Source organism: Alligator mississippiensis, chromosome 11 (genome assembly GCF_030867095.1).
Source record: "Alligator mississippiensis isolate rAllMis1 chromosome 11, rAllMis1, whole genome shotgun sequence".
NCBI classification, from domain to species: Eukaryota; Metazoa; Chordata; order Crocodylia; family Alligatoridae; genus Alligator; species Alligator mississippiensis.
Window position 1 is genome coordinate 26,622,582 of NC_081834.1, and position 14,307 is coordinate 26,636,888.

Here is a 14,307-nt window from a genome sequence, read left to right on the forward strand (position 1 = left end):
GCTTCTTTTTTGATACCGTTTAGAGAGGGTGCTATATTCCCAACTTTCCTAATGTTTTGAAATGCTCTGAATTGTCTCAATGACTTCTGGAAGGTAGCTGAAAAACTTTGTTACAGCTAGTAGGTTTTGTGATGCAGCAAACCCTGTATATCAGTGTTGTATTCCACTTAGTGATGCTCCTGTTTTGAAGTCAGTTTAAATTGATTTGGATTTTAATGTGTCACTGAGGTACTTTTTAATAGTAATTTTACCAAGAACACAAGCAGGGAAACTTTGTCCAAAAATTACTCTCTGTCTCCTGTACATCGCAGGCCACTGTTTAATGAGTACATTAGGGTCTTGCGGTCCCTGATAGTGGTACCCTTTTCGGGAGTGACTTTCTTTGAAGACAATCCCCTGAGATCAAAGGTAATATGAGCAAGGCACTATTTTAGAAAAGGCTACACATATTTTACTTATTAGCTCCTTGTTTTAGTATATAAGATACATTTCATTGATACAGAGGAATAGATGCATGAAGCTGGAAAATAGCAAATGCATTTCAAAAAGAAAATAATTGTTTGTTGTGGGTGTTTGTTCTTTTTAATCTTTCTTACACAACATAGCTGATGAAATGTGTTTTTCTGTGTGCAGATCCTTTACAAACAAAGAAAGTAAGGAAGGTGCCCCCTGGTTTGCCTTCTTCTGTAAGTACTGAAATTTTAACTCCTAACCAAAATGGGCTCAGACCACTCTATTTACTTGATATACATATCATTTAAGTTATCATTAGGAAAACTTCATCCAGGGTTCATAAACAAGCTAACCTAGATAACTGGGAGTGGTTCTTAAGATCTAAGTACACATTTGATGTGTAGTTTTTAGATTTCATAGCAATGATTTGTAGCTTACTCATATGCTCTTACCCACTTGTCCCTGTCATTTGAATTCCCCTCTTGGGAAGAGAGCTGGGCCAGGAGCTGTCAAAGAAGATCTCCTGTACAGGTCTTTTGATGTTTAATTAGTCATTATGTTGCTGAACAGGAGGACAGACAGAGATTAATAGCTGAGAATCTTAGAAATTTACATTTGTAATAATCCCAATGGAGCTGAAGACATTAAGATTCGGAGGACATGTACAGCTCAGCTTGCCTCAGTAGGACTGAGGTTATTAATATGCATAAATCACCAAGTCAGATGTTCATTGTGAAGCCCTGGTGGATTTTAAAGCCTTCATTAAGCCTTTCCTAACTTCAGCCTAGCATCAGGAAGGCTTTCAAGCAACTAGTTTGTTGATCCCTCTTTGCTCGAAAATTTATCCTTTGAGAATAAAGGGCTTTGATGAAAAAGGTTGGAAGGGTTTTGGTGGAAAAATCATTAATGGCTGTGATAATCTAATGCTATAGGGGTGTTTTGTGGTATTAAATATGCTTTATTCTTTAAAGGAATAAAATTGTTTATAAATGAATCTGCATTTAAAAATCCACGTGAAGTGAAAAATCCCCAGTGAAGTGAAGGACAGGATTTTTTTTTTTCTGTTCAGAACAAACAAGAGGGGAGGGGGGAGAAGCTCTGCTGCCTTGCGGGGTACATCTCTTTGTTGTGTAAATGGATGTTGGGCTTTTATTTGGCAGTACTTAACACATGGGCGCAGGTGCACTTGGATGAGTCATAACTCAAAGCCAGATAGGCTGAATAGAACATACTGCACAGGCTACAGTAATATAGTAGGAGCAAAATGGGACTGATCTTTTTATTTTGTATTAAGTCTGAAGTATAGATGGTGTCTTCTAGTTTCCCCCACCCTCACTGTGATATATACAAAAACCTGCATCTGAAATTCTATTTTAACCATACTGCCAGATGGAACTGAGATAGTTTAGACAGCCTGGGGCAGCTGTGCTCTGAACCTGCAGCCTACCTGGAAGCCAGGATTGCAGCTGCAGGCACTCTTAAAAGCTTTTGCTTGCATAAGCACTTGGGCCCCACTAGAGGCTGAATAGCTGCTTGATAAACAAAATGAACACAATGCCTCAAATCATTATTCCCGAGGCCAGGAATATTTTTTTTTCAGCAGCAGCTAAAAATAGTTTGGCAATTTACATTTTAACAGTTGTATGTTATGCAGGGATGGCTTTACAGTCTAGCAGATGATTTCTGCTAGATTAACAGAAATATATTAAAAATGACAGACTAGCTAAAACATGTAACAGTGCAATTTTCATGTAATTTATTACTATAATTCTAGGAGAGTAATAAAAGTTAAATTACATATTAATATTTAGTAGTAGTGCCCAGGTAAAGAGATCATATTAGCAAGTGAAAAATCTATCTAATTTCTCTTACCAAGCATTAATTTTAAGAAGTGGCATGTGTTTAATGTTTCTTATTTCATTTTTCATCTACCAAATGAAGGAAGAGGGCAGAAAAAGGCTGATTTTATTAAATGTTGAACAAACCTCAGTGATGAAGATGGAGCAGTAACTGTGAATCATCAGTGATCTGTATGGACTTAATGCAGTTTTTTAAATGCATTGTTTCCATATGTTTATGTTTCAGTCCTGAGCATAGCTACTACAAAAGATGACAACAAATTAAACTAAACCCAGTTTTTTAATATAAGGTATGTTGGTTGTGGATGATGACATAAAATAAAATTTACTGAGCATTAAGGAAGCTTGAATCTTGTTGAAATTCTGTGAATAAAAGGAAGAAAGCACTCGGATAATTTTTGTGACATTCTAACAAGTCAGACTGCATTTTGGCAAAGCTAAAAATTGAATCAGTTTATTTAATCTCATTTTGCTACAAATTATCGTTAGATAGAAAATGACTAAGGAGATAAAAGAAGCTTTAATTGTTACTTTTTACAAACCAGAGGAAGAGAGTTGGCTTTTTAATTTTGAGTTGCTAGAAGATTGAGTTCTATAATGCTTTCTAGTCGAAATGGATTTTACATAAGTGTGAATGCTTCTTCGTACTTCAACTTTTAAGGTAATTTTATTTTAACTGGAAAATAAATGATGATCATTTAGTATTATAAGTATTATTATAATAGCCTTGATCATTTAGTATTATAAGTATATTATAAGTATTACTATAATAGTCTTCCTGTGGTTTGTGAATACACTTTTTCTCTTTGGGTTTTTTGATGGATATTGCATGTCAGAAGTTTTTTAGAATTGCTTGTTTTGAGAAAAAAATATCCACTTACGTTCTTGATTGTGCCTAATGATGAAGAGTAGCTACTCAGAAAGTGGTTAGAGGTAAATGAAAGCCTGAGACATTTTGTTGAGTGTTTACTCAAACTTGAATCTCCTTGTACCCTTTCTGCAAAAATATTTGTGGAAAATCTATTTTGAATGTTTTCCAGCCTCAGAATGACACAGGAAATTGTATATATTTCAGATGGGTGGAGCTTGACTTGAACCAATCCTCAGAAGACTGGTATGCAGACAGTCAGATCAAACTACACCCTTTAAATCTTACATTTGCACAAGCATATTGTACAAGGAGGAGAGAAGAAAAATCATAAACTCTCTGTACTGTCCAGTAATTTTTTCACAATAGCCTACTTTTCTGCGTGTTTCCTTAGACAAGACTTATGTAGCGTGGAATACATATGTTTATATTTCTCTTTATCAGCTGCTTTCCTTGAGAGATTCAAAACCCCAGCAGATTCTGTGAGCGTTCCTTTTGGTTGTGGGACTTACCTTAGCCCAGTCAGGGAACAAAATTAATACCAGGTGACTGGAGGCCAGCTGTAACTAATCAGCGGAGCACACATTTTGATGAGTCTATATTGCGCACTTGCAAGGAAGAGTACAGTCTTCAGAGGAAAAATTAAAACCTCAAGCTGATTTGAAAATATGCTGAAATCCAGTTGTGACTATTCCATGAGCCGAAGACTAATACTTACTTCTTACTTATTGCTCTTCATCAGAAAAAGTCTAAATATTCAGTTAAAATATTGGTTTAGTTCTAATTAATGCTATAACAATGTTTAATTTGCATTAATAGTTGTACTAAATATTAAAAATCAAGAAGATTAATGTCAGAAATATTTTTAGATTAAACTTTTGCTACTTAATCTACCTCATCCTAAATACATTCAAGGTCACAGTCTTATGTTGATTTGTCTTCTATCTTTTTATTAAGCCTGCTCACCTAGATAAGTTTTTATTTTTTTATTGTTATTGTGTTTTAAGTTTAAAAACTGAGGCTTTTAAAACAGAAGTACAGAATTTGCATGTTTACATACTCTTCAGTATTTTAATAAGTGTGTTACCTAAGACTTCACAAAATTATTCTGGTATAAAAACTAAACTTTAAAACACATCAACTTAATAGAAGATTAAAAGTAAAGTCCTTTTCCTAAAGTCCACTTTAATTTAGCAGTATATTTAGGGGAAACTAATTCATAGATTAGTTATGGGAGCTTTGACACATCTCCTTGTAGATGATGTATGTCAGTTGTATGTACCAATTTATCATTTACAGTAAGAATTCTACTACTGAACAGTGGTGTAACCAGAATAATGTGTGTAATTTGTTGTATTGGTGTGGAGGAAAAGACACATGAGAGCATAGAGAGAGAGAAGGATCCCAGAAACTTTCTTTATACCTAGGAGAGAGACAGATGTAGAAAAAAACCCTAACACAGAGTGCCCAATCTGGTTCCGGCTTAGGTTATTGCAAGTCTGGGTGGCAGTGAGAGGTAGTTAGCCATGTTAGTCTGAAGTCAGTTGGAAGTCAGGTAGCTATACGGCTTTAGTAAGCAACTGTCCATCCTCTGGATCATGCTGTACACCTAAGAAGTCTAGTCAGGTGTCTGATAAATCTAGTTGCCATCACACCAAGACCTTTATCACATACACCTAGGCAAGAGTATAGAGGAGTGAAGATCGCTCAAGACCTACCATCCCCCTGTTAGACCATTGAGACAGAATCCAAAGGCTAGAGTGAATCCCAATGTTCAGTGCCTCAGTAGTTGTAGCTTCTGCCAGAGAGTAATGGACAAGAACTGCTGCTGACAGCCTAATGCTTCAGAGAGGGCATATTTCTGTCAGGATGATGTCCCTTAGCATTTCTCCAATGAAGGAGCACTCACAAGGCAGTGAGGGCTAGGGTTTTGAGGCACCCTATACTTGCCTTACTCTGGAGGTTGCATCATTGTGGTATTGTATAGGAACTACCCCACCACAAGTAACCCCACCATGTTGCACCAGGCCCTCTACCTGGGTAAGTTTATGGTCATACCCAGCACCATATATGCCTTTATAGGCTAACTAAATAAAATGTATAGAGAAGGAGAACAGTGTACTTCATCAGATGTAAAAATAGTTTGGGTTGCATACATAGGTAGAAAATGAAACAGAGGTCTTATATCTACTTTCCAAGGATTGGATTTACACCTCCCATGTCCCTTAGGGATAGAGTTGGGCAATTGCTTTGTGAGGACACTAAACAGGAAGCATGCTTAAAGTTCCTGAAGGAAGATAATAGGTCACATAGTCTGTTCTCCTCCTGAAGGCAACTTCAGGTAGGGAGACTGCTTTGAAATGAAGAAGTTTGGGGGTTTATGAGTTAGTTTACATATTTACATAAATATCTAGGCTTTTGAATGTATATCTGAATCCTAATTTGTTAGGCCCAAAATAATGAAGCTATATGAAAAATAGTTTAAAATTTACAATGGTGAGTGACTATAAACATCTTTCAGAGCTGAGGACATAGGATCATTGACAATACTAGAAAGTTCACTGGATGATGTTGTGGCCAACTCTGAATGAGTATTCCTTAAGTATCCAGTTGGAAACATGTGGGTGATGATCTCCATTTTCAGAGTCCTTTTACAGAAGTTCATTTTTTATTTTCAAGGTGGTACCACCAGCAGTAGTGTGTTAAAATGCTTGTGGGTCATGAGGCATGTGTATTGTCAGTAGAGATTAGGTGACACTTTGGTTGAAAGTACATGTTGTAGAGTTTAGTTTTATTTATTTCTTAATATTTGAATTCTTGTTCTTGCTAAAGTTGTGGTGTCAAATCCCAGAGTCTGACATCAGAAATTTATTTAGATTTGTCCCTAGCTTTGTGGATTGTTGTAGTCATGTAGTGCTGCTCAGCTGGTAAATTCACATCCTTTCTCTGTGGTATCCAACACCTTGAAAGGCAGCAGTAGCTTGTCTAATTCTTGCCATGGTCACCATAATATATTAAACATTTAGAACACTGATACATAGCTCACAAATTTTGTGGGCAACAGCACACAGAACTCCTGGTTTATTACTGTTGTTTCCCCCAGCCCCTGTCCTTCCATACTTCTTCCCTCACTATATATACCAGTGGTGCCCAACTTTTTGGCCCTGTATACCATATCATGCCCTCAGTCCTGGCCCTGCACACTGAATCAGGCCTGTCATCCCAGCCTCAGACTTACACATACCAACCAGTTCCTGCACATGGGCCATGTCATCTGGCCTACTGGCCTTGAAAATTTAGTGGTGGGGAAGAGGTAGCAGTGTTAATTGCTACCACTCCTCCACCACCAAATTTCTGGACCTTTGTGGAGCCCTGTAGGCCAAATCACACAGCTCCACAAATCAGATGTGACCCATAGGTCAGGGGTTCAGCACTCTGCTCTGTTACCTTCAGCTTGTTATATCTGCTCCTGAATGTAAGTGCTTCACATCAGGGACCTGCCTTCTAAAAAGCACTGTGTTTGTCTTTGGTACTGAATAAATTAATGCCTAAATTATCCAAGTCCTGAGGATTTTAGTATAAACCAAACAAGCTAAGACCTTGGTGTTTTTAAACAGTGGCTGTTTTTGTCTCTGAGCAGTCCTTCGGTTTGCTCTGTCATGGACCTCATTAGGTCATTTCCGGAGGCTTGAGCAGTGCTTTTCAAACTGTACTGTGGAATTTTGGGGTTCTGCAATATAGGTCATCAGGGGTTCTTACAAAGAGATTGAGGGTAGTAGCAGAATTGACTAGAAGGCGGTGCATTGTTATTGCCAGGCCAGGTTGCCCAGCTTCCTGTCAGCTCACAGGCTAGAGGTAGGGGTTTCATAGCTGAAAAAATGATGGGCATTTATAAATATGTTCTGGGAGGCAGGGTGAATGCTTTAATTAGAGCAGCTACTCAAGCCGCTCTAATTAAGCATCCAGAGCATCATTTGTATCAGCATCCCCATGCTGAAAAATGGCAGCGTGGGCCCTTTAAAGCTCACCAGACAGCTTTAGTTAAAGCACCCATGCACCATATTTCAGGATGGAGACGCTGATGCATGTGATACTGGGGTAATTAGCAGTAATTACCATGCTCCACCAGATTCAATTAATCAAGTCTGCTTCGATGCATTGTAATTGCAACGTGTTAGAGTAGCCTCTTTGCATGTATATAGGCACCCAATATGAAAGTGTTTCTGTGACTAGGAAGTTTGAAAAGCAGTGGTCTAGAGCAATTGTGCTCAACTTTTTGACCCTGTAGGCTAGCTGAATGGTGCAGGACTAGTCTGTGGGTCAGATGGGCCCTTGGGACAACTCCCTGCCAGGTCGATTCACTGAGATTGGGCCTTGGGGACCACAGTGCCACTGCTGCCCAGTCCCCCTCACTGGGGTTGGGTGCTGGGATTGGACACTAAATCCAGTGTGTAGGGCCCAGGTGCCGTTGCTCCCCCACTGCCAAATTTCTGGAGCTTTGTGGGCTGGATGACATGGCATTCTGGGCTGGCGGTTGAACACTCCTGGTCTAGAGTATAGTAATTCACTACTTTTGGCTTCCCTTGAAGCTGATCTGGAAGCAGGAATAATCATACAATATGTTTTTCTATCTGCTCTATGGTATGGGAACAGAGAAAAAAAAACTCCAAACTTTCAGCTCTTAGTAATTATTGAAAGTTTTTTTCTGTCAAACTGTAAAGGTCTTGGTATAGTAGACCCAAATAATCATCCCCCTTCCAAAGATCAAGTGAATTATCCAAGTTGTCTGTCCTGATGTTGTCACTACACCGGGACTACTTGGTTCAGGGATCTTATCAATAGAATTCTGTCCTAGGTTCTTTTTGCCAAAGTGTCTCCTCAGCTGTCAGGATTTGTTGTATGGGCTTTCTATTGATGCTACTTGTTCTGATTTAAAGTTTTCATAGTATCCTTGCATAGTATCCTTCTAAGGTGCAAGTGAATTATAATAGAGTTCTGAATAGGAGGGTCTTACATTTATATTTATATTTAATGTTAATCAAAGAAACCAATGTGAATAAACTGTAGTTTGTTTAACTTAGAAATAAGTTAATATATGTCACTGCTATAACTACTGCTTTGCATCAAAGCCTGTGTGCCAGTTCATCTCCCATTATTTACCATGTTTTTCCTTATAACACCCAACAGGGATAAACGCTTTTATAAATGTAAAATTATTTCTTATGGTCTTGTGCTTGATTATGATCACAGTTTGGTGAGAAAGCTGTTTAAAAATCATGTTGGGAGAGTAATAAGTTATGTCTACAACTTTTGCTTGTGTCATGCTGTGAAGTGAGCTATTTTTTTTCTAAGTTGCTTGATCAATAAAAATGCTAACTGGCCTGTTTTGGGTGTGATGTAACCATGTAATTATCAGAGATTAAACAGTATAAAAATTTTTGTTGGAAAAAACGATGCTGAAATAAAAAGACTGTATAAATTCCAGAAGAAATTTCAGGCACGTTTTGGGTTTTTTTAGGCTGCTGATTCACTTGTCATCCTGGAATGGGGAGGCAGATGTTAGTTTTAGTCTCCAAGTATAAATTTAAAATTGAATTAGAATTGCCTAACATTTTAGTGCCATTGAGTTTCTTATGCTGTTGAGGTCTGGCACTTCAAGGCCATAAAGGAAACAGGTTGTACAATCCTGGAGATGTAATCTCAAGTCTTCATGACATTTGCTATGATAGCTAGGCTAGGCTATTAAAAAAAAATCTTCCTTAAGGGAGTACTAGCTAGATCCCTAACTATGGACGACAAAAGGATTGTCGTTTGCTTTTGACAGATTATCCAGACAGCTTCTTTCTCCAAAGACTTTTGCCACGCAATGAACCAGCGAACAAAAAAAATGAAGAAAATGTGCCTCCTAACTTACATCTCTGTACAGCCACCTACCTGCACTTTGACACAAAGTCACCTAAAGCTGCTTTGTGCCTAGTTTATTAAACAGATTAAAAAGACTGATTTTGTATGAACAGTTTTTTTATTATAGAGCCACCTTCAGGACAGTTATAGAATTGCAACAGTAGCTGTGCTATTATTTATTGTTTTGAGAAGTAAATGAGAAATGCAAAACATGTTACACTATAGTAAGGAAATATTAAACAAAATGATACTAGGGTTGGACCAGCAGAGGGACCTATCTCCCCCATTACTTTTTCAAATCATACTGAGTTCATGATGAAGAATATGTAATTCACTTAAATTTTTACATATTTCAGTAACAGAAACATGGTAATTCACTTCAGAAGGTTTTCTGGAATCTCAGATTTAAGTTTAATTTTTAAATATGATGCACAGAGGTATTTATCACAGTGTGGAGTGGTGGTTACCCACAGAACGGTACTGGTTTGGTGAGACCTGCCATCCATTTATCAAGAATAATAGAGCAATTTTAAATACTGTGCTGTGTAGCTAAGTGCCTCTCATAAGAATCTGTCCATTTGTGGGTGTTTTAATGTCAACAATAACACTTTGTCTGGATTTTTAAAAACAAAGTATCTAAAATTTTCAACCTGGCTCAAAAGTTTTTTAGTTGGGAAATAATGGTGCATTTCAAGTTCCTTATTAAATTTTGCTTTAATGGGTAATTTAAATTCATAAGAAAAATGTCACTTCTGTTATGAGCATTTTGTTTAGGCTCCAATCCTGAAGAAGCTGATAGAGATTACAGTTACTCATCATCTAAGCATTATGCCCCTTGTAACACAACGTTTCATTTCTATTAAGAATATTAAATAATAACTCTAAAGTTGAATGCATACTTGAGAAAGACAGCCAGTCTCAGGTGTCGAGGCAGAATTTTTCTGACTTAATAATTTGTTGCTGTTAAAATGTTCTCCTGTGTTTTCATATGTCACCTTTCTGGAATACTGCTTTGGACCTTTAACATAAATATTCTGTATAAGACTTGTTTTCTTAAATGTTGGGCACTATAATGTATAAGCACATTTTTACTTAATGTTGGGTAGAGGTTTTCTTTTGGTTACAGATATGCAAATATTTGAGTTTAAAGTGGTAAACCACTATTTAACTGTGTCAATTGGGAAGTTAATGTACTTCATGTTTTTACTCTTGTGGTGCTTCTGTTGTAAAGAGACATTAAGCTTGGTGTTTAAAAACATGCATTCTTGCTGAGTTGCAGTCCCTTGCATCTGTTCACTGCACAGTACACAAAAAATGGCTTATTTCTCCTTACGTACATAATAATATTATGACATGCTTTCAGTTTATTAACCAAATATTTAAACATATCTGATTAAAGATCTATGTTCTAAACAATGCACATTTCTGTTTCCTGGAAGCAGCAAGGTACAATTTGTAAATACTTTAAAATTTGTCTGTTTTTTTTTGGCCTGCTGACTAGATCACTTATAAATATTGATCTATCCTAATCTGATCTAGTTACTTATCATAATTATTTGGTTCAGAAATAAATATGTCTGGGGGTCTTATTAAGAACATTACAAGTGATTTCCAAGTACCTTTTGTTCCAAGGTTCTGAAGTTGCAGCAGAACATTTTTCAACTTAGCAACTAGTACTAAAAAAAAAAAAAAAAGAAAATTAATGAAATTAATGAAGAGGAGGAAAGAGCTGCTGTTCTACTCAAACAATTCCTTTTTAAACAGCTGTTTTCTTTAAGGATTTAAATAGACTCTTCATCAGGAAATTCATTGTGTTCTCTCTGATATTTAACATTTATTTTTGCTAGGGGGAGATTGACTCTTCTTTTAAAAAACAAGTCATGTACAAAGTATCTGCAAATTTTTAGTTTTTATTGTATTGAAATAGACCCATTTAAAGAATCAAAACAATAAATGTAACAGCTTTTTATTTTAAACAAGTTGTTATGACATTTACTTATTTATGGGGTATATTTGAATAGAGGACATGCTCTTTGGCATGGTGATTAGAAGGGTTTTTTTCTTCTTTAAATGTCTCATATATTACAAAAGATAGTTTTCATTGATGTATAGGCTTTCAATTTGGTGGTAGTATTAAAAATGTGGGTCACTCATTCTTTCTGTGTGTTCTGTGTATTGGATGGATTGGACAAAAAAGTAAACAGACTAAATTTAATGTTCAATGCCACAGCTTAGAATTTTAAATGTTATCATCTCATTCAAAAAAAAACCTGACAGAAAATGAATGAACCTTTGAGATTTCTTTTTAGGTAGGTAGTTCAGTTTATTATTAGGTCACTATTATTAGTGACGCATTTCACTTTGCGTCAGATCTCATAATCTCTTTATATACTTAAGAAACACACAGTTTATTGTTTTTGACACATGGTACAGGGTCATGAGTGGAAACAATTCAGGCTACAAAGTACATGTCAGTTCATTGCTCCTCTGCTGACGGCATGTCTGTCTGAAATCAAGTTTAAAAAATTGGCCCTGTCTCCAGCTGACTTATTTTGTCAGACTGAGTCATAAGATTAACCCTTGACTTGTCACCAAGGAAAAATGGAATAAACAACTGTATAGACTAGGATATCTCTGATCCAGATACAATTCATTTCACCGTAACACGATTCTCCTAAGAAAACAAAAATTTCAGTGCAGCTGTTGCTCATATTAAGGGGGATTTAGAAAGAAAGAATTGCAACCACTGTTTGTACTTCATAACTGTGTTGAAATAGTTACTCTGAAGGTGTCTGGTGGTTTGTGCTGCAGTTATGAAGGCTGCAAAAATACTAGGATAGATTTGTTCAGTTAGCTATATTACTAAGATTTTTATGCCAGATTTTCATCTACTGAAGACAGTGCGACTTTCTGTGATTCAAGAAATCTCTTAGAAGTTTAATATGCTTGAAATCAGAATAATTTGATCCCAAAAGGTAATAAATTGAGTGACAACATATTTTGGAAAAGAGTATTTTGGTGCTGTACACTTTCAGCATGGGGATAATTTTCAGTGCTGTTATAGCTATGCTATTTCTATTAGCATATGTGGGAGTAGAATAGTTTATTGCATACAGAGTGCACTGAAATTATTACTCCACTTATTTGTCAGAGAATGCCAAAACAAATTCCTTTAATGTCCACAGGGTATTGTTGAAGTGTACCTGACTTTGCCTATGAGTATAGGCAGCATATTGGAGCAAGGCTGGTCAGTTTCTGGTGGTATATTTGACCCTGGCCCCAAACATCCTGATTCCCTTGTTGTTAAAGTAAACATTAATCAAGTTACTGAACAATACCAATTGATTTTGTTTTTACATTTTGAACTTCTGCAGTTCTGTGCAGTTCTATAAATGAGATGCAACAAGAAAGAAGAAACAAAAACAGCACTGTATAATATTGAGTATTTAATCTCTCAACTGAGTGTTTTAACAACAATCAATTTATATATAATATGGTTTAATACTATTTAATATTTGAGAGGAAGCCGATTGCTCTCTTCGATACAAAAAAGATGATTTTTGAAAATTACTATTCCACCAAGAGAATATATGTAGGCACTGTAGCTGATTTTCCAAGATGCATTGTTAGCCATCCTTGCTCGGCAATACTGAATGTAACTACTACTCAATTGGTTTTGACCATTAAGGAAATTCCTATGTGCTGGAATATTAATACAGAAAGAAAATGCTTTTACTTGGCCATTTTTCTTTCAAAATAAAATTACATTTTATGCAGTTTTTGTTTAGGAAGAATATGATAAGGTACATTATTTAAATCATTGATTTTAATCCCAGAGTACTATATGCGAAGGGAAAGCAGCATGTGTAAGAGATCTAAAGATCTTTTAGCATATCACGTCTGTGAAAGTCTGAACGTTAGTGAGAAGGTTTAAGGAATGGCATTGTTAATTGTAAATCAAAGCTTCTTACAGAGTTCTCTAGGGACTGAAATGAGTCTTTGTGGTCCCTGAGGGAAGGAGGAAGTTGCAAGTCACTCTGCAGGCCTGGCATTTTAATAGTCTGAAGTACAGTGATGTTCTTTTTTGCAGCTGCTGCTAAGCCTTTTGTATCGGTGAAGAGTTTGGTTTAAATATCATTAGTTTTTTTCTTAAACTATATGGTTATATACCCTGCATCCATGTGTGTAAAAAGCAATACAATCAACATATAAAACTGAAATAAAGCATGGGTTTTTCAGTTCATTAACACTTCAGGATGGCCCTAAATCTTTATTTAATTCAAAACTGGAGTAATCACAGAAGTTTAAGTGTATGGTCTATGCAATTTACTGGGGTATGTCCCCAAGCTTTTGGCATGGCAGACTCTAGTTTTTGTGTTGACTCCATGTATTTCCTATATACTTACAGATATGTCTATGCTTACCTATGGAGTTGATAGGAGCTCTGCAAAAAAAAAAAAAAAAAGTGTCTCATGGAAGTCTCACTTGATTGTAGTAGTTTAGCATATTGGACTGTTGTGTTGACAGAATTTTTACAGCATAGTTAGATGATTTCCATCCCATGCAAGGTGCTTAGCAAATTGACCCCAGCCCTTTCTTTGCTCAGCCTGCAGTACTTTTTCTCCTTAGACAGAAGGGAAGCAGGACTAGCTCATGGGTTTGGCATTTGACATAGGGTGAGGTGGAGATCTCCCATTGCAACTTTTTTCTGGAACATAATTCTTCATTAGTCAAGCGTATTCATTTATAGAGTATGCCATGTTAACATGCAAATGCATGGAGTCAGATATCTGGAGGTAGTGGACACTATGGAAAGGATAACTGGATGTAGTATTAATTCTTTCCTCTTCCTCCCCTTCTCTTCATGTTAGTAACTGAATTCCTATTATCATGGATGGCAATTTATCTACAGAATTCTTCAAACAGATACATTCATGCTGCTTATAATGAGACCACAATCTAGAGAATAATATAAATAATGTGTGCCTCCAAATAGTGTTCCTTTTGGGAATGCAGAGGTATAGGCTATGTATGCTGTGTATTGCAGTAGGCACTTCTGTCAAACACAACATTTTAATCCCTCTTCTTTTTCCCCTGAACAAAAATGTATTTAATAGTGTAATTAAATTGTAAATAATTGGCAAAAGATAATCCATCTTTGTTCTGTTTAATTTAAATATGACATTTGGACTGTTGTGTAAACTATTTTACCTTATTCAAAAT

At 36.3% G+C, this 14,307-nt stretch overlaps 1 protein-coding gene across 14 annotated transcripts in view; it reads left to right on the top strand.

The window, feature by feature from the left end:
* Nucleotides 1-14,307, top strand: part of TCF12 (transcription factor 12) — a 314,097-nt gene that overhangs the window by 245,652 nt on the left and 54,138 nt on the right. For all 14 annotated transcript variants that reach the window (XM_059714710.1, XM_059714711.1, XM_059714712.1 and 11 more), the window contains one exon: nucleotides 634-686. In XM_059714710.1, coding sequence (XP_059570693.1) covers nucleotides 634-686 — 53 coding nt within the window. The remainder of the gene's footprint in view (nucleotides 1-633; nucleotides 687-14,307) is intronic.